We start from the raw sequence: 21,673 nt of genomic DNA on the forward strand, positions 1-21,673 counted from the left end.
ATTCAGCTCTTTCACGATGTCATCAACTACTGAGGTCGCTGATATGAAGTACCTGGCAGTAGGTGGCAACACAAATCACCTAATATAAAAAACGTATGTTTTTGGGGGTGTCCAGATACTTTTGGTTGCATAGTGTATATATAATAAAGCACGATATTTGAAAAAAATTGTTTAACCCTATGAAAAACGTACTCGCCCTCTGACAGTTTATAGCTGGTCAGAATTTAATTAATTTCGTTACTTGATGTCCGGTTCTGTTTCATTTAAATTTTTCTTACTTACTGTCCGAATCAAAACATAAAATGTAATATGAAACACAAGAGAGTGTGTACGTTGTTTAAATTTATTTCGTCTTCATCCTTTATAGGACTAATTTTAGAGCCATCACAATGTACTCAACTCTGAACTGATTTATATAATGGTATTTTAGTTTTCGACCTTTCTGTTACGTTATGACTAGCTTTAAACCGTCAGCAGAGGAATACGTTTTTCATATGGTGAAACAATTTTTTATAACTCCTGCTTTCTTACGTACAACTATAAATATGTTAAGGATCTGTACTTATAAATGAACTTCCGTTTAATTTCTTTGTATGACTATTTATACGTAATCCATGCATGATCGCCCTCTCGGATTGCTTTGCATGCAATATATACCTGGTAGAAACATGTATTGCAGTTTTGGGGCGTGTTATTTTGCATCTTATAACTTGTTTTTGTTATCACTTTTCTCATTTGTTTTCAACGTTTTAATGAAGTAGCTAGTAATTTGATTCCTTTTAATTTTATTGTAGATTGTGAAGGTGGTTTCTGCGTCTACCAACCGGCAATTTTATTCAAAAAACTTCGCGATCAAGACAATCAAATAATTATTTTCATCATCATTATTGCTTTCCAGATTGTCATGTTATGTAAAATTCTATTCAAATTGAGTCCTGGTCCGACACATTACTTAAAGTCAGTGAATTTTAAAACGGCGTAAACTTTGCTGCTGCAGAGTGAAAGGTTCACTGCCAACTTCATTTCAGCAAAGCTGCGCACAAATTAGTAGCACTTGGCTAGTGTCTGTGATGTGAGTCAGACCTCGAGTGCAGGAGAACGTCTGTAGTTAACCACTTGAACGAATTAATGAAACTTGTTACAGCTAAGAACACGGTTCAAGGTCGAAAAACATTCACGTTCCAATATGTCATGACAGACTATTACCAACTCCACTAGCAGTGTCTATGGTGGGGGGGTTTATTATTATTATTATTTTGTTTTTATATTATTATTTATTTTTAAAATCTTGAAATTTAGGAATTTAATTACCACCATTTTTTTAGCTAGGCTTCTCTACCGGGATTGTCTGTTGGCGAGTATAATTTTGGGGCGTGATTTACGCCTAATCGCTATCGGAGGTCCTTTTGCTAAAAGTGAAATTTTAGATGCAGGTTCTATTCTGAAAGGAAACCAATCGTATTCCACTGATTGGTGCCGTTAATGTGCGGTCATTCACCAACAGACATCCCCACACAAAGTAAGCCGCATTTTCTTATCAAATTCATGAAAAAGCTGAGGAAAAAAAGGTATGATTAGTCGTAATGATAAACAGAATGAAATTAAATAATTGTTATTACACAAAATGAGTACAAAAAAACTAAATCTCTACGTAATATAGATTATTGCGACCGTACCGGACAATGGCTGAAGAGGAAGAAGCGAACGAAAGTAGCCGGTCCGGTTCATTTAACATTACATAGATACTGTAGTTTACAGAGGGATTTTATTGTAATCGCAGTGTTTACTAATCAGCGATAAAATCGTCTCAGCGCTACTGCGCGAAAGCACACAGTCACGAAATCCGCTAACACTTGGGGAACATTACACAGCCCCCTAAATTTTTAAAAGTTTTTATCTCGGTTCGTTCGTGTCGGGTAATGTAGTGAATATCATAATTAATAACAGAAACCAACATGGGAGAAAATACACATTAGAAGGAAAAACATTCCAGTGAAAATGAGTGACGAAACCAGTCAGTGGCGATGTATTTCGGAATTTGTTGCTACGAGCCGCCACTGCTACATTACAAAGTATTGCCCTATTTGGTACAAACATATAAGACATGTAAACTCTACGATCACGGCTTCATCTAATTGCATTAAAATTTCATCCATGGCCTTCCTTAGCTTACTGCTTCATACACTCATATCTGTTAAAAGATGTTTTTCATGCTTCTCCACATTTGGATATAATGCTGCTTTCATCTCTGCGGTGGGTCACGAATTGTTTGAAGCAAAAAGGGGTTATCTCATAAATTTTGGGAAGACTGTATCATTTACTGCTCCAGTTCATCAACCGTATCAACGGGAGTGTTGTGCGCCATAACTTTTGGGTAACCCCAGACACCTCCTGCTTCATATCAGCGCCTGAGATACCCTCTTACATCAGGAGTAAAAAGATCCGGTGCCCCATCATGCATACACCACAGTCTCCAACCCCAGGCCATGGATGTAATTTGAGGTCCATAATGCGGTCTTATCGAAAAGATAGCATTTAAACAACACTGAGGTGACAAAAGTCATGGGATAATGATATTCACATAAACACATGGCGGTAGTATGTACACAAAGTATAAAAGGACAGTGCATTGACGGAGCTGTCATTTGTACTCGGGTGATTCATGTGAAAAGATTTCTTGCGTGATTGCGGCCGCACGACGGAAATTAAAAGACTTTGAATGCGAAGTGCTAGTTGGAGCTAGACACATGGGTCATTCCATCTCGGAAAGCGTTGGGGAATTGAATTTTCCAAGATCCACACTGCCAAGAGTGTGCTGAGAACAGCAAATTTCAGGCATTACCTCTCACCATGGACAACATAGTGGCCGACGGTCTTCACTTAACGGCAGAGAGCAACGGCGGTTGCGTAGAGTTAGCAGTGCTAACAGACCAGCAACCGTGTGTGAAATAGCCGCAGGAATTAATATGGGGCGTGGTACGAAATTATTTATTAGGAGAGTGCGTCGAAATTGTGCGATAATGGTCTGCGACAGTAGACGGCCGACGCGAGTGCTTTTGCTAACAACACGGCACCGCCTGGACGCCTCTCCTGGGCTCGCGACCATATCGGTTGGACCCTAGACGACTGAAAAACAGTGGCCTTGTCAGATGATTCCCGATTGGGGGATGGTGAAAGCTGATGGTAGTGTTCGAGTGTGGCACAGACCCCACGAAGCCTTACTCAAGATGTCAACAATGCACAGTACTAAATGGTCATGGTTGCATAATGGTGAGGGCTGTGTTTATATGGAATGGACTGGATCCTCTGGTCCAACTGAACCGATCATTGACCGGAAATGGTTATGTTCGGTTACCTGGAGACCATTTTCTGCGATTCATGGACTTTATAACAGTTCGCCATGTCAATGGGCCACAGTTGTACGTAATTCGTTTGAAGATCGTTCTGGACAGTTCGAGCGAATGATTTGGTCACCCGGATCGCTCGACATGAATCGCAGCATTTATGGGACACAGTAGACCGGTCATATTGTGCTCCCAAAATGCTGCACTGGCAACACTTCTGCAGTTATGGACAGCTGTAGCGGAGGCATGGCTCAATACTTCTGCAGAGTACTTCCAACGATGTGTTGAGTCCATGCCATGCCAAGTTGTTGCAGTACGCCGGGCAAAAAACGATCCGGCACGATACTAGGCGGTATCCCACGACTTTTATCACCTCAGTGTATGTTTAACTAACTAAAACCATATTTTGTACTGAAGTCATTGGTGGTTTGTAACACGATTTTGTAACACGATTTCGCAATTATCTCGCAAAAAACTGATTTACGGAGCTATGTTTATCGGAACGTTCTTTCTCCTACTGTCGCATACTTTCACCCGAGTCAGTTTTCGCTATTAATTATGTTTCAGGGTTTGTACGTACGCAGTATAGTACGGAACAACTACTGCACAAACGTCTGCTGATTGACATGAAGTGCGTGGTGCGGTAAATGAAAGCAAAATGTAGAGTTCTCAGCAAGGGGATGATGTAAAACTAACAAGGTTACAACACGAACAGAAAAGAGTTATATATAAATACAAGGTAAAACCAGTAACTCATGACACGAATGGAAGTTGGAGCTCATTTTAAGGTCAGAGATCACATAGGCACCAAAAATTACGCATGCCCGCAGCATCATCGCTCTGTTGGATCTGAAAACTATAACTTCAGGGCGAAAACTATTCGAGAATACTTTCCTGTAGCCTTTCTCCATTAAATGCTCTGCGTCATGCATCTCGATTTTATTTGGCTGCGCTCATTATCGTTATCATAGCTTCCGTAAGATTAATTCCCAATAATTCAAAGTATCGACCACATAAGGACCTGCTGGCGTTGTTGTACGTGTTCCTAAGCCTGTTTATGGCCATCGCTGTGGCGCAGAGTACTGTTGTGGAAAGGGACGGAGTGTTGGTACACTACAGGAGTAACATTCTTGAAAATTTCTTGCCGATTAATGCTGTGTGCCGGACCGGGACTCAAATATGGGACCTTGCCATTTCGCGGTTAATGGTTCTTACGACTGAATTATCCTTCTTTTGGGGAGGAGGGGGAGGGGGGGCTCCTTGTCCCATAACCGTCTTCCTTGCGCTCTCCAAGCGTGCCTTCATCGCTGAGCTTCACTGCTTTATTTAGATTTAAACGTAAATATCACGTTCCGACAAAGAGTGATACATAATCTCCACACCTTTACAGCAATAAAGAACGAAATCAAGAAATAAATGGTGTGACATAAAATTGTAAGTGTTCCTCAGAATACATTTGCCGCCACGGAAGTTCCTTGTGGTGAACTGAATCTTCGTAATATACAGCGAAACAAAAAGTGTATTTCTTCATAATGCAGTTTTCATAAACAAATATCTTGACGTACTGTACTTCTTAAAGCCAAATAAAGAACTAAGGATAAAACACAATTAACAGCAGATGAACGAATTGACAGTCCTTCATAGGAATTTAAAGCCTGCGGCCTCCTTGGTTGTCAGCCGGCCGGTGTGGCCGAGCGGTTCTAGGCGCTTCAGTCTGGAACCGCGCAACCGCTACGGTCGCAGGTTCTAATCCTGCCTCGGGCATGGATGTGTGTGATGTCCTTAGGTTAGCTAGGTTTAAGTAGTTCTGAGTTCTAGGGGACTGATGACCTCAGATGTTAAGTCCCATAGTGCTCAGAGCCATTTTTCTTGGTTGTCAGACAGAAAATAAAATATTCAGTGGACGCCATACAAAAAAGTAATCGTTGTAACAAAGTAAGCGTCTTTTAATTCAAAAACTCCTGATGGAAACATTGAATACAAACTAGCATAACCTGGTAGCAGACATCCTCGCTGACACTCGAAACTAAATGTTCACTTCCAGAGGTTGTATACTGTTTTAAAAAATAATGTACCTTAAATAACGGAAATAGAAGTTTCTTCCAGGTATTGTAGAGTACCAGTCTTAGTCAATGTCATGCTGTAGACAAGCAGCCTGTCCGCAGTATATGCGGAGATATGTATTGGAACGTGCACCACACCAAGCAAGTTCAGAATGGTCCTGAGACAAGTTTTCTACGTCTGTTTATGTGTTAGTGTTTTTCTAATGACGTTTTGCGTAACGAAAGATCTCAGCATATGGAGCATAGAAAAGTAAATAAGTACTTTGCGCAGCACCGCAAATCACGTAGTCACATTAAATGAAGGGAAAAGAGAACACGAAAGGAAAAGTAGAACAAATAAATTGTAGTCCCATATCACCATACGCTTTTTGCAAAGATATTTTCATGAAATTTGCAACGGTGTAACTATATTTCTTCCGTGTTTGTTGTCTTCTGTGTTCATTCTATAAATATTCCAGGAAATCCAATTCATCAGACATTTTTAGGGAGAATACTGCATGAATTGTGTGTTCCATAATCCATGTCGTCCCATTTTCTTTGCTTTGGGATAGGGATTCCATTGCGGTATGATGGCATCTGTGATATGATTCATAGCTACCCAGCCTCACAACTCTAACTGCGTCGGTACCTCTTGCCCTACCAAACTTCCGGATCCAAATTACGAATTCACATACTGGTATTCCCCCATTCTACGACCCCCATTGGACAGTCAGAAGCCGGCTCATGATAAAAGGAGCTACTATGATCATTCATAGCTGTCAGACGCATTTCATGCCAAAAAGCGGCAACACCTCGTAATTATATCAGAATTCGCTCCGACAAATGAAATATGTTCATTCATCTACATTGTGGCTTTGGATACAGCAATTACAGTGCCAGGTTTCAGCTGTATCGGGTACATATCTTTTCAAATAAGAAATTAGATTAGACCAACACTTAATAATTACTGAAACATCCGATTTGTATCTACGTGTATGGATCTTTATCTAATTTATCATTACAAATCTGTTAGCCTTCTAGCTTACAATCAGGTTTTTCAAAGTGTGTCTTAAGTTATAAAGGGTGATTCCGTGACGATGTTACAAACTTTCTTGAATGTTGGAGAAGGGTAAGTGTATCAGTTTGATGCGGGGGACCTTATTCCGGAAACGACCAAGTCCAAAGTTATAAGGGAAAATCGTTGTGAAACTTCTGACAGTGGAATACATGTACCTCTACCGTTGTTGTTAAGATCGTAGGACAGGCAACCTAGAGAGGCTGTAGTATGGATCAAAACAAGACAAAAATGTGCAGTAAGATGGGATCTAAAATTCATATCTTAAGATATATGGGCATTTGTTCATCTTCGCTACTACGAAACAGGTCACTTCTGAACAGATGCCCAGAGCTCTTATGGTATGCATTTTAGATCCCATGTTTAGAGGACTTTTTTTGTTTTGGTCCGTTCCTGAAAGAGGCCTACCCTGCAGTCTTAGCAACAACAATTCATGTGTTTTACGGTCAGAGGTACCAGAACGAGTTTCACTTACAATTTTGGACTCGATCGTTTCCGAACCGAGGTCCTTCACTTCTCTTTCATACATTTACTCTTGACCGTTATCCCTGAAAGTTTGTATCATCGTCACGGAATCACCCTGTGTTTGACAGTAAAAGACTGTCACACAACTGACAAACTTGTCGAGATAAGAAAGTTATGCATTTTTTATCTAAACCTGAAGTACTGAAGAAACATCGTCCTCCTTTTTCAGTAATTAGCTTCTTGAGGGAGCTAGTTTCCTATAATTACTGCAGGCTAAATAGATAATCAATACTTCTGTCTCCGCATTAAATATGCACAGTGCATCATTAAATATTTCTAAGCGTTTATAGTATGCTTTCAGTTTCCCATTAAGTGTTAACATGGCTGTAATGTTCTGTGATAGTGGTAACTTGATCGTTAAACTTTGGTAGCTCATAGGAAAATATGATTTTGTGTTTGCCTCACTTTCTGCTCGCTGCCACGCAATCTCTATATGTTTCTAAACTCGTTTCTCAGTTTTTTTTCTTTTATGGGCTTATAAGTATTTTGCTGTAGTTCACTGTTTTCCGTGATCAGGCTGTTCTCTTAGCTAGATTTTTATCAATTAGTTCCTTGCCTCCAGACCCCTGCATGAGCTGTGCCTGGCAACTCATAGAAAACAGAATACAACGGGATAGTTTCACCAGTTGCAGATGCAATGATTCTTCACAGGTTCTTGAAGCTGCTAAGGTAATCGCGGTTTTACGACTTTTACTCATGTCACGGGTTCATCGAATGTTGCAGGTATCGGCGGAAGAGACAGAGACGCAGGTCGGGCGCCGGAGAGTACCGAGGAGTGGCAGCAGAAGTTCCGCTAAACAACCAAAGGCAGCTGGTGAGTAAATGTCGGCTGCTCGTTCCCTGATATAACAGATATAACATTATTCGAGCGTTTATGTTGATATGTCAACGGCCTTGTCGGTTTGGAAACACCAGTTTCGGTTAGATCACCGAAGTTAAGCACAGTCGGGCGTGGTTAGTACTTGGATGGGCCTGTCGTGCGCTGTTGGTAACTGGGACTCTATTCAGCTCTTGTGAGGCCAATTAGGGAGCTACTTGAGGCGAGAAGTAGCGGCTGCAGGTCACGATACCTGACAACTGCCGGAAGGTTGGTGTGCTGATCCCATTGTCTCCATACCCGCATGCGATGACGTCTGTGCGCTGAGGGTGACGTGGCGGTCGGTCGGTACCGTTGGGCCTTTTCAGGTCTGTTCGGACGCAGTAGTTATTGAGATATACTTAAGCACTCATGCTTCTAACAAGTATGTAACGAGGAGAATAATTATTAGGCTGCATGATCAGAACTTTGTAGATGTAATACAAGCAACAATTCGTGTGGTTTGGTAGTTAACACACTGACTCGCATTCTGGATACGCTTCATGTTCCCGCATGGGCCATCAGATTTAGGTTTCACGTGATTTCCCCAAACTGCTCCAGATAAATGCCAGGATTGTTCCTTTGAAATTAATACAGGCAATTTCCTTCACCATCCTTCCGTAATCTGAGCTTGTGCTCTGTCACTAATGACCCCATTGTCAACAGGAAGTTTAACTCGAATTTTCCCTCCATTCTTACATTTAATGTAAAGCTGATCATCCCTTTTTTCTGTAGCAAATTGCAACAAGCAATGTTAAATATTGAAAAACTTAAAACATATGCTGGTGAGTCCTTGAAAGAAATATCTTTCCGATGGTAGAGTGTCATGAAAAATGTGGAAATTCAAAAAAGGTGTCCTCTAAGCGGAACGATAGGATTATAGGATACTCTCCATCTTATCAACAGGTCAACACCTTTCGGAAGACATGAAGAAAGTGAAACATGGCGACTGAGGTAAAAGTCAAATGGCAAATGACTGTATTTCTAAAATTCGGAGATGCCATTTTCTTCGTTGCTGGAGGTAATGTGAAAGAAAGGAAAAGTGAAAGTCATGAAGAGCAAGAAAATAGAACTTCAATTCAGAGAATTTCCTGTTTCAGCAACATAATTACTCACCAATGTAGCAATGTGTGAGCTTTCATGGGTCAGATTTTTCTCAAGTTATATGTTGTCGAGTCTCTGTTACAGTGGGAAAATCAGAACATAGGACAGGAGACCTTTCACCAGATAATAATGGCAAATGCTTTTCAATATTATTCTTGAAAAAATCAAGTTTTCCAACATCGCTAGCAATTATTTTTATTACCGTTACCGATTTTGACAGATCTAGCTTGTCATCATCGAATCTTTCCAACACTAGGCAGTGGTGAACCATTCGAATGTCGCAACCTCAGCGGAAGATTCAAATGAATTCATATTTCTTTTGTTTCATGCTGAGCGCCCGAATGACGCAACATGTCGACGGCAGTAGCAGCCGTATCTCCTGAAGCGGCCACTCACAAAATGTTTCAAAACGTCCTGCAACAAGTCAATAAGAAAAAAACGCTTGATAAAAAAAACGAAAACATGAACAATTTAGCATAAATGGCGCCGTGAGTCACTGTTCAAAACTGTGAATAAAGGAAGCGGAAGGATATTTTCTCAGGAACGGGGCTAATGAATGTACAAACCAGATCGTACAAGACGTAGAATGCACCAGTTATGGGGAAACAAAGAAGACATCTGGCAAACGACACGACTCGAGCTATCATACCATCCTTAGAGTTGTCGACTTAAAAAAAAAAAAAAAAAAAAACAACGCAATGTTTTCCCTTGGGTAATTGGGGAAACAAAAACGTAATGTTTTCCCTTGGGTAATTGGGGAATGAGAGGCAAAAGCCGTGTTGCGCTACGTGACGGTATTTTTAATAAATAGTTTGTCCAGCTGTCAACGGGACTGAAAACGTGAACTGACAATTTGAAGTTATACTCACTGTTAGGCATAATGAATCTACTGTCGAAGACAGTGAGACGTTCCTGTGTGTATACATGATTTGAGACATAGTTCAAGACTTCAGTTGTGAGCAATCAGGTAATCATACAAGATGTCTGTAGTATAACACCTGTGCGGATCTCGTGTAGCAATCCATCTTCCTGACACTGACACTTTTCATTGTCTGGTTTTATTCAGTCTATCACTACCAATAACATCAGCCAACACACCACAACTGTAACGAGACAAATGATGTAAGTCAGTTAGCCTATCTCAACGACAAAAATCGGGATGAGAGCGATCAGAACACGCACACTGAGGGTTTCGTACAATCTTAGTTATGTGTATATATACGAGAGATATTCGGAAAGTAAGTTCCGATCGGCCACTAAATGGAAACCACTGAGAAAATCAGAAACGTTTTATTTGCAACAGTTAGCTACAACTTCCAGCTACTGATGTACATAGTCGCCGCTCCGACTTAGAAGACTGTCGTAGCGTTGAACCAAGTTTCCAATACCCCCGTCATAGAAGCCAGCCGCCAGTGTTTTCTGCCAATCCCTACGCTGATCTACAGCTCGTTGTCGCTCCAAAATGTGTCAGCGGTTCATGTGAGCAGAGAAGAAACTCAGAGGAAGCCAGCTGTGGGTGATCAAACACTTCCCATCGAAAACGCTGCAGGAGCATATTCATTGCGCCAGCAGAATGCAGTTGAGAATTGTCTTGAAGAAGGAAACGGATGACAGTTATGCTATGTGGGCTGCGTAGCTTCAGGCGAAATTACTCACCAGGCCATCGTACTTGGTGGGAGACACCATTTGCTAGGCATCTTTACATGCTCACTGCATGCTCAGAACTGAAAAGAGCGACGTGACGCGATCGATGGGCATGCTAAAAACAATGCCCAAATCATCAGCTTCATCGGATTTTCACAGTGGTTTCCATTTCCGGACCGATCGGATCTAATTTTCCGTATAGCCCTTGTAGTTCACTTATCCCGATATCTAGAGGATTTTTTCCTGTTATCAGTGTCAATACTGGGAAGATGTCGGTCCTGAGAATTTCAAGACTGTCGCGAATGTTTTAATTTCAAGTTTTAAGTGTGCATTTTGGGTAATTTCTTTTGCATATGATATCATAATTTAATATATGTTATTAATTTAGGAGTTATATTAAAGTGCTATGCTAATTGGCAATTGCATTTATGTCACATATTTTGATACTCGCAAACTCACTTCTCAAGACTTTAGAGGATACTTCTACTGGCCTAGAATCATGATATTTGGCAAGAAGCGGGGTTTCACGGTACAGGCAAAAGAAAAAAAAAATATCCGAAAATTGTTAATTGCACCGCAAAGGGACGCTAGATCTTAGTGTTTGAAATAAATCTGAAATTGATATCTCTGCCTGTTCCTAGGGAAAAGTGGTCTTAACAAACAGTCAGGCAGACAGACAGATAAGCAGTCGGATAACAAATCACAGAAAACATTTTTCGAGCAATATAATTATAAATTAAGAGTTTTCAGAATTTTTTATTTACTTCTACTACGAAGTCTTGTTCCTTTTGCCAAATTTCGTGACTAATTCAACGAGAGATACCATATAGATTTTTAAGAGCATGTTTGCAGGCATCAAAATACAGGGTGTTTCAAAAATGACCGGTATATTTGAAACGGCAATAAAAACTAAACGAGCAGCGATAGAAATACACCGTTTGTTGCAATATGCTTGGGACAACAGTACATTTTCAGGCGGACAAACTTTCGAAATTACAGTAGTTATAATTTTCAACAACAGATGGCGCTGCAAGTGATGTGAAAGATATAGAAGACAACGCAGTCTGTGGGTGCACCATTCTGTACTCGTCTTTCTGCTGTAAGCGTGTGCTATTCACAACGTGCAAGTGTGCTGTAGACAACATGGTTTATTCCTTAGAACAGAGGATTTTTCTGGTGTTGGAATTCCACCGCCTAGAACACAGTGTTGTTGCAACAAGACGAAGTTTTCAACGGAGGTTTAATGTAACCAAAGGACCGAAAAGCGATACAATAAAGGATCTGTTTGAAAAATTTCAACGGACTGGGAACGTGACGGATGAACGTGCTGGAAAGGTAGGGCGACCGCGTACAGCAACCACAGAGGGCAATGCGCAGCTAGTGCAGCAGGTGATCCAACAGCGGCCTCGGGTTTCTGTTCGCCATGTTGCAGCTGCGGTCCAAATGACGCGAACGTCCACGTATCGTCTCATGCGCCAGAGTTTACACCTCTATCCATACAAAATTCAGATGCGGCAACCCCTCAGCGCCGCTACCATTGCTGCTCGAGAGACATTCGCTAACGATATAGTGCACAGGATTGATGACGGCGATATGCATGTGGGCAGCATTTGGTTTACTGACGAAGCTTATTTTTACCTGGACGGCTTCGTCAATAAACAGAACTGGCGCATATGGGGAACCGAAAAGCCCCATGTTGCAGTCCCATCGTCCCTGCATCCTCAAAAAGTACTGGTCTGGGCCCCCATTTCTTCCAAAGGAATCATTGGCCCATTTTTCAGATCCGAAACGATTACTGCATCACGCTATCTGGACATTCTTCATGAATTTGTGGCGGTACAAACTGCCTTAGACGACACTGCGAACACCTCGTGGTTTATGCAAGATGGTGCCCGGCCACATCGCATGGCCAACGTCTTTAATTTCCTGAATGAATATTTCGATGATCGTGTGATTGCTTTGGGCTATCCGAATCATACAGGAGGCGGCGTGGATTGGCCTCCCTATTCGCCAGACATGAACCCCTGTGACTTCTTTCTGTGGGGACACTTGAAAGACCAGGTGTACCGCCAGAATCCAGAAACAATTGAACAGCTTAAGCAGTACATCTCATCTGCATGTGAAGCCATTCCGCCAGACACGTTGTCAAAGGTTTCGGGTAATTTCATTCAGAGACTGCGCCATATTATTGCTACGCATGGTGGATATGTGGAAAATATCGTACTATAGAGTTTCCCAGACCGCAGCGCCATCTGTTGTTGAAAATTGTAACTACTGTAATTTCGAAAGTTTGTCTGCCTGAAAATGTACTGTTGTCCCAAGCATATTGCAACAAACGGTGTATTTCTATCGCTGCTCGTTTAGTTTTTATTGCTGTTTCAAATATACCGGTCATTTTTGAAACACCCTGTATGTGACATAATTGGCTGTATCTCTTGACTGCATTGTATTAAAAGCGTATTCTCTTACACCGCCAATGGACCTTAAACCTCAGTATGTGACATAAATTCCGACTTAACACGTGTTCTTATTCTTGACAAAATGTTCCGTTTTTACCGACTGACGTACCGAAATCTAAAAAATAGCTATAGTGTTTTTGTGATCCCATTTCTGCAGCAGGCATACTTACTTCTATGCATTTAGTTATAACTTCGACACTCAAATTATATATAGTCTGCCAGCAGGAATGTACCGTCTTCAAAGACTGTGCTCAGTGATACCAGAGTATAATACGTGCATACTGAAGGGCTGAAGTGTTAGTGATTCATTTGTCACGGTCGCGCTCAGGAGGCCTCTATGGGCGCCCTCTGTTCTGACTCTACAGGCAGTAACTGTGCTGAGTTTAGAGGTGATCAGTGTTTGCCACATTCATTCTAGGATACAACCATGCCCCACCGACGAGTACGTACAGCTGTTGAAAGGTTTCAGCCTCTTGAAGAGGCATTGTGGGCCTTGGAGGAAGGTGTATGGAGGTATCGTCGGACTGCTGCACTTGTTGGGCACAGTGTATTGGTGGTGTGTCGCTGTTATCAGCAGTGGTCTCTGGAAAATCCCCACACCATCAGGCAAGGCCCTGGACGTCTTCTTTGTACAGACGCACGTAAAGATCTACGCATTCTGCGAGCAGCAGTGGCTGATCAGACATCGTGCAGGTACGAAATCCAGGCACATGTTATACACCTGCTGTGTCATCAGAGACAGTTGGGAACAGTCTGCTGGCAGCATAATTAAGATCACGTGTGTTCTGGCTAGGCGACTGCTGATATCATGGCACTGCCAAGTAAGGGTACTTTGGTGCCGTGAAAGGAGAGTGGAATGGTGCTCTGTTGTCTTCAGTATGAGAGTAGATTCTGTCTGTATGCAAGTGGTGGACGTAGAGGTTTATGGCGTAGATCAAGGTAACTGTTTATTCCAGAGTGCACTCCCTCACAATACACAGGTCCCATCCCTGGCTTTATGGTGTGGGGGTCCATCAGTTACAACTCGTGGTCTCGTTTGATATTTCTGCAGCGTAAAGTAACCAGTGTCCACGACACTTAACAGGCTGTTGTGATTTCTCCGACAGGAAACTGATAGACTTTTTCAGCCGACATTATGCGTCCACGTAAGGCTTTTTCAGGCGACAGTGTAGGTCCACTCAAGGATTCTACCACGCATCGTGTTGTACTTGATCTACAACAACTGCCCTGGACAACATCACCAGATCTCTCAGCAGTTGAACATGTATAGCCATTTCTTCGTCAGGAAAGTGATCTATCTTTTCAGCCCGACAGTGTACGTCCACATGTGGCTCCATCGAAGCATCGCGTTCTTCCTGGTGTATAACAAATGCCCTGGCCCACAAAATCACCAGCTCTCTCGCCGGTTGAACTTGTAAGGGCCATGGCGAATCTGGAACTTGCTCGTTCGTCGAAATTTCTCGTTCTCTGGGGCCTGAAAAAAACCATTGCCGAATTTCACAAAAGAATCAAGACGCTTTTGACAGTGTACCACAGGATGCCATTCGCCACCTTTATGACCTTTTGCATACGAGAATGGTTGCCACCAAAAGGACATACACTGTGTATTGGTGCAGCTGTTTGGGCACCCTTTATTGTGACATGTTTGTTTCTTTTGGTCTGAATTCTCCTACAATGACGAACTGTCAGTCACCTCACTTGTCAGTAAAATGACCTTGGGCTTGAGCGTGTTGCATTTTTTTCTGTCGGTGTATAATATGTATTTCTGCTGCTTACATTATAGACCACAGCATGTGCCAATACACAACTGGCTTTTCAACGAGGAACGTAGACTGCATTAACAATTAAAACACTGCAACACAATTACTAGAACATTATAAATGATTGGCAGACTGTAAAGTACATTACACAACATAACGTACGGAGACTGCTGATTGCGCAAGATGTCAAGAGGTAGTAATTTTGAAAAGGTGGATAATCGTAAAATTGATCGAAATATACCAAAATGAGATAATGACCATGTTAGCATAATGGAAAGACGAAGAAGGCAGCAGCGATAAAAATATATTTTGCATGCAGTCATCATCAAAACAGTAACTACAACGCCGATCACAAGAAAATATCATCCTCATAAGGAACAACGAAATTTATTTACTGCTTTGTTAATTGCATTCGGAGAATGAAACCAATACTCTGTAAGATAATGTTACCATCATGGAGGATGAAAGAAACACATGTTTATGAAGAAAACAAAAAACTAAATTAAACTCCACCGGAACAGGCCATGAAGGCCCAACGTTACCCACCGGCCGCCGACTCATCCTCACTCAGCCCACAGGCGTCACTGGATGCGGAAATAGAGGTTCTTGTTGTCACCGCTCTCCTGGCCGTATGTCAGTTTACGAGACCGGAGCCGCTACTTCTCAGTTATGCAGCTTTAAATTTGCCTCACAAGTGCACCCTGCTCCGCAGATCGGATGGTCACCATCCAAGTGCCAGCCAAGACCGACAGTGCTTAAGGGGGTAGGAAGTTAAACGGGCCGACTTGGAGCAGGAGAGGCACCACAGGACGTTTTAGTCTCCACTGTCTATACCTTTACAAAGAAATTCATAAATCTTTTTCAGCATGACCAGGAAGGATTCAGTATTCACACTTATAGCAGTGAAGTTCAAAAACATAACAAAATAATTTTTTTTTACGTGTGAGATTTCATCATTTTTTTCACTTACTATTGTCTGCATTTGTTGCTATGCGTACACTTTTCTTCATAAGTAAGAGAGATTCTTCGGTGAATTTTGCACAGCATACAAACCATGCTTAAAGGTGTTTGAAACTCTAGAATTTATTTAATTTATGAAAAAATTAATGAGCTGTTAAATTTTAAACTTCATGTTTAAAAAAACTCAAATTTTATAGTTGATTAACTCAAGTTTTACCACAGTTTTTAATAGATATGGAAAATTCTAGTTTTACATTGAGGAGTTCGTGTTTAATAAGCAATGCTAAATTCATTGAAGAATCTCTCTTACTTATGAAGAAAAGTGTACCCATCGCAACAAATGCAGCCAAGAGTAAGTGAAAAAATTACGAAATTTTACATACACAAAAAATTTATTTTGTTATATTTTTGAACTTCCACTGCTATGAGTGTGAATCCTGTATTCTTCCTGGATGTGCCGACAAACTTTTATGAATTAATTTGTAAAAGTATAGACAGTGGAATTCAAAATGTCCTGCGGTGCCTCTCCTGCTCCAAGTCGGCTCGTCTGACATCCTATCCCCCCCCGTAACCGTGAGTTACTATCGATATTTTTGACTATCACAACTACTTTCGTTCGGTCATTAGTGACCCCAAAAATTATTGGTATTTCGATTTCCTTTGATTCAATTTTGATGGTAATTGTCTTATACACATTCACTTTAACTTGTTTACAACTGATTTAATCTATGTATGAGGTATAAGAAAGCCAGAAACTCATACAAAACATATTTATTTTAATATCTACATTTTTTCAATTCTCAGTGCATAGGTAATTTTAAAGTAACAAATTTTTCATTTTACTTGTAACTCTTCTTTTTTGCTAATCTGCCTAGTTGATTAAGGTCCAATTTAATCTCTGAAAGGGGAAACGTAATTTTTAATGCGTAGAAAATAAATTAACAGCTATTACTTCATGCTTAACAAAAATTTCAATTTCTAAAATATTGTTGTCCGTAATAAAATTACTCTTTATTGCGTTGTACACATAATGTCTTCTGCTGAGAGTGGTTTTAGCAGACATATTTGTTACATCTTGAACAAGGTTCTGACACTTTTTTGTCATGATTTCTTGAGCAAAAGTTACATCTTAGGCGCTTTTTAGGTCCACGTGAGTTTTATGGTTGGAACTGTTGTTCCAAACGAAATGCTGAATTAATTAATGTTTGATAGAATGTTTGATAGAGTTGGTACAGTTGCGTGTTGTTTCATGTGCTTTTCACCTAGATTTGTCGACAGTTATTTCATAAATCGACAGCGTGACTTATTTGTGTTAGGATTGCAGTACTGTCACATTACGTAACTGTTAACAACAGCAATATCCATTACAGTCCACCATATGGCTAGTGGCCACCTTTTACACCTTCTTCCACATTTATAGAGAGCACACTTCTGATCAAGAGCTTCCACGCCCCTCTTTGTAGAATTGTAAAGTAGAATAATATCAGGTTTACCACTCTGCTGATCAGTGCGCTTGTCATGATGCATTAATGACAGTATGACTACTGATTTACTTTTCTTGGGGACATAGGAGCATATTGTTAAACCATTTGTGAAACCAAATTTTGTATGTTCCCATTCATATGATTTATTGGGCAAGAAATCTGCCGGAATTTCACGTTTCTGTTTCCGAAGTGTACCGACGTATGTCAAGCCAATCTATTGCAATTCATTAGCATTCTACACTTACGGTATCTCCACTTACGTTTCTGTTTGTCTTAGCAATATGTTGAACCAACTACAGAACAGACTGTGTTGGGATGCTTAGTTTTCATGCATTTGGCGTTGTTGCTTTCCCTGAATAATTTTATAGCTTTTAGCGGATACTGGGATTTTGCACAGCACAAACACATAATTTTAACCACTATTTTTGGGGTTTGTTTTGTAAATACGCTCTAAAATAACAGCGTCCACGAAAACCTAATAGAATTTCATCAACCGTTGCAAATTGTGAGCAGCTATAAATTGCTGCAAAGTTGGATATAAAGTTAATAAACAATTCAGAAATAGCTGCCAACTTGTCACCTGATTGTTTTTTCTGTTCCCTTGTTGCTCGGTTATTAAATCTAATAACAGACAGAAGAAAAAGAAACCGTTCCTTGGACATTATTGCTCTAAATATTGGTCATTCTGTTAGCTCCGTAGCAAAAAGCGAGTCTGCATTCTCATGATTAGATTTACAAGCACCTGCGAGATATATCAATCCGAAAAAACTGGTATTTCTTCTAGAGACACATGATCAAAGTAAGTCGCTGTGACACCAGAATTTGCACTCGCTTCAAGAATTTGTGCGAACGTCCTTCAGATGGCGTGGAAGGCATACATTGCCGAGCGGATCCAATAAATCCCCGACACTGAACAATAATATTAGATTTTCGCCTTCTAGAACTACTGGGCTGGTTTCGCGACCATGTTACCTAAACAGTCCATAACCTCTTACGCCATCATAACATGTCCGTCGATGTGAAAAAATTCACTACTCGTTGTTAGATCACACACGCAACTTAGAAAGCACAATGGAATATTTAGAAATAATGTGCACGTAAGTACTAGCCTGAGGTCTTCAGTGACCACAAAATCCAATGACTCTGTAACAAACAATGTCACGACTTGCACTAACACGTTTCCTTGAAGACAATTGACTTCTAAGACAATACATACAATCTTTGGCGCACGAGCGGCGTCATTCCAGAAATAAATAAGATAATTATGCTGGGGTTCAAAAGGTTCAAATGGCTCTGAGCACTATGGGACTTAACATCTGTGGTCATCAGTCCCCTAGAACTCACAACTACTTAAACCTAAATAACCTAAGGACATCACACACATCCGTGCCCGAGGCAGGATTCGAACCTGCGACCGTAGCAGTCACGCGGCTCCGAACTGAGCGCCTAGAACCGCGAGGCCACCGCGGCCGGCAATTATGCTGCGGCCAAAAATGACTCCACTATGGGAACGGGGGGTAAGATAGGTGACTTGATGGGAACCAGTGTTGCCACTGCTGCAAGGCCGTTGGCTTATGAAGAAAACTGAAACACAGATTTTTCTATTGCAGCAACATTCGTCAAACTTAGTAAATTTTACCAACAGAATGATACGTTCATTGTGATAAATAGACACCTTTATGTGAGTAGTCATCCATAAATTAGTAAATGTATTTCTATAGACTGTACAGTTAATGTGGCAGTTGCTAGTGACATTTGCAGTGAGCTGTTGTGTCCAACAGGTACTGGGTGCGAATGCTGACCACTACTCGAACCCCGGCGGTGCCGAGAAGCCTCCGCTGTTCCTGTGTTACGCTTCTGAGGAACTTGAACTGTTCCACCCTGAGTACCAGGCCCTTCCTATCGGTAAGTATAAACAGGATGATACTTGTAATATCGTAGCATACGTACTTGAAAGCTAATCTTACACCTTGTAAAATGTAAACAAATCCCTTTTCTTTAAGCAAGCTGGTGATGGCACTTTACAAAACACTTTACTTTGCAACATAAGCGCGATTTTTTAAGAGTAACTACATGCAATGAACAGCATTTTATTCTATCTCTCAGGTTCTCTCGGGGTAATTGATTAAAGGTATGCTTCCGGGTGTTTTTCTGAGTTTCAAGGGCAATATTTCGACGTCCGTCCCAACCATCTTCTTCAGAGTATCCGGAACGACTGGGTTAAGCCAGATGCCAGATCCAGCGAAAAAAATTAACAAAGTTATATAAGTGTAGACCTGTTAATGTATATATTTGTAGAAAATGCGTATCTTCTGGCGACAGTAATTGTTAGAAACCATATCACTTCGCTGGACTGAACCACTCGCTTTTCCGTGTTCTTGACTGTACTGTAAAGCGTCATTTAATTTCGTGCAAGGCTTCTTTAAATAAACCCCAAAAATGAATACTTACTTGTTTGGTATGAAGATTTTATAGTTGCAGAACTCTATACCACACTAACCTCGTCACGGAGATCACTTTAACATTGTCATTTACAGTATGACCAATATTAGTTGAGGTGCATCGAACGGTCACTTTTTCGAAGCAAATATGTATCTTATTTAGCTATACTTCGTCTAAGGTTGCATATAACGTTCATATCAATGTCGCGAGAGTAGAAGGCAATTCGGATAAACAGCAGATGTGTGATATCAGTGCCCCGAATGGAATAGCTTATCTGCGATCTTACCTACACAGACAAAACTGTTGCCGGCCGAGGCGGCCGAGCGGTTCTAGGTGCTACAGTCTGGAACCGCGCGACCACTACGGTCGCAGGTTCGAATCCTGCCTCGAGCATGGATGTGTGCGATGTCCTTGGGTTAATTAGGTTTAAGTAGTTCCAATTTCTAGGAGACTGATGACCTCAGTAGTTAAGTTCAAAAATGGCTCTGAGCATTATGGGACTTAACATCTATGGTCATCAGTCCCCTAGAACTTAGAACTACTTAAACCTAACTAACCTAAGGACAGCACACAACACCCAGCCATCACGAGGCAGAGAAAATCCCTGACCCCGCCGGGAATCGAACCCGGGAACCCGGGCGTGGGAAGCAAGAACGCTACCGCACGACCACGAGATGCGGCCTCAGTAGTTAAGTCCCATAGTGCTCAGAGCCATTCAAACCAAGACAAAACTGTTGTTTTTCAGTGGGGAACACAAATCTGGAAATACAATTGACACTTGTGCGCGCTTATGCTGTGGCTGATTTACTTCTGTTAGTTTACAACTTACTTGCAGTAAAGATATGGTGTCTGGCTTTTTGTACACTGCAGTGTGAGCATAAGCTTCTGAGTAATTATAAGAGCGAACTGTAAACCAGAATCAAGTTTAGTGAAAATATCTTTGTTACTTAACTTTCTTCTTTTAGATTATCCCAACGTTCATAGAATTTCTTCCCCTGTTCAGCAGTTAGGCTTTTGTGGTTTTTCTCTGTCCCCATTTGAGTTCAATGTTATAGTTACAACTAATAATCTTGAAATGATTGCGCTTCAAATATTTTCTTCAATACTGCATGAGGTGAACAACACTGTCGTAACAGATAAACTCAATAAACTTACGCCTCTCAATCAATCTGTTGTTCCAATTTCTGTGCTTACTAGTCTTAGCCTCATTAGTTCCCTGTTCCTACTGCAGTAAGAGATCTTTCTGTGTCATTACAGCATGCTCTGAATGCAGTGTGTTGACAGTAGCTCGATTCATATTTGTTTACTGTCTTATAACTTTTTGACACACTTAAAAGTAACCATTTTGCCATGTTACAATATGACATACTATCATTAAAATATTTTAGATGACTTCAAATGCCTAACTGTATATTTTTATATGTCTGTACGAAGCGTTTTACTGCATTAAGCATGTCTGACGATGGTCAGTACTCTCAGCAACCGCTAATGTGAGTATTTTATGTATATTCAAGCGATCGTGAGGCAATAAACTGGTATAAAAATAGTACAATATTATTTCCGTAATTTAGAACCAGACAGTTTAGTAACATCATGCCCTCTTTTGTTTGAAATCATATAGAATTCTTCGACGGAGCTTCTCAAAACCCCGCACTGAACCAGTAAGCATCTATTGTTTTTACAACACAGTAACTGATATTAGTGGACATAAGTATGGGGTGTGTTTACCTTTCGCCTTTACGATGGCTTCCTCTCTACTGGGAATACTTTCAATGCGAATCAACGTGCCGTGAAATGGGAGTCCATTCTTCCTCAAGATCAAAGAGCAGAACACGTAGTGATCTTGCACGGTGGACTGCGGAACGAAGTCGACATTGTAACTCATCCCAAAGTTGTTCCGCTGGGTTCAGGTTGGGACGACAGAGATGCCAATCTATTTCAGGAATGTTATTGTCCATAGACCATTGCCTCACAGGTG

At 41.0% G+C, this 21,673-nt stretch overlaps 1 protein-coding gene across 1 annotated transcript in view; it reads left to right on the forward strand.

Moving 5' to 3' along the window:
* LOC124613213 overlaps nt 1-21,673 on the forward strand; it is a 446,582-nt gene that overhangs the window by 406,462 nt on the left and 18,447 nt on the right. Inside the window, exons 4-5 of the mRNA XM_047141886.1 lie at nt 7,710-7,800; nt 19,035-19,158. Of these exons, the coding sequence (XP_046997842.1) occupies nt 7,710-7,800; nt 19,035-19,158 (215 nt within the window). The remainder of the gene's footprint in view (nt 1-7,709; nt 7,801-19,034; nt 19,159-21,673) is intronic.

The sequence above is a fragment of the Schistocerca americana genome, chromosome 4 (assembly GCF_021461395.2).
Source record: "Schistocerca americana isolate TAMUIC-IGC-003095 chromosome 4, iqSchAmer2.1, whole genome shotgun sequence".
Lineage (NCBI taxonomy): Eukaryota > Metazoa > Arthropoda > Insecta > Orthoptera > Acrididae > Schistocerca > Schistocerca americana.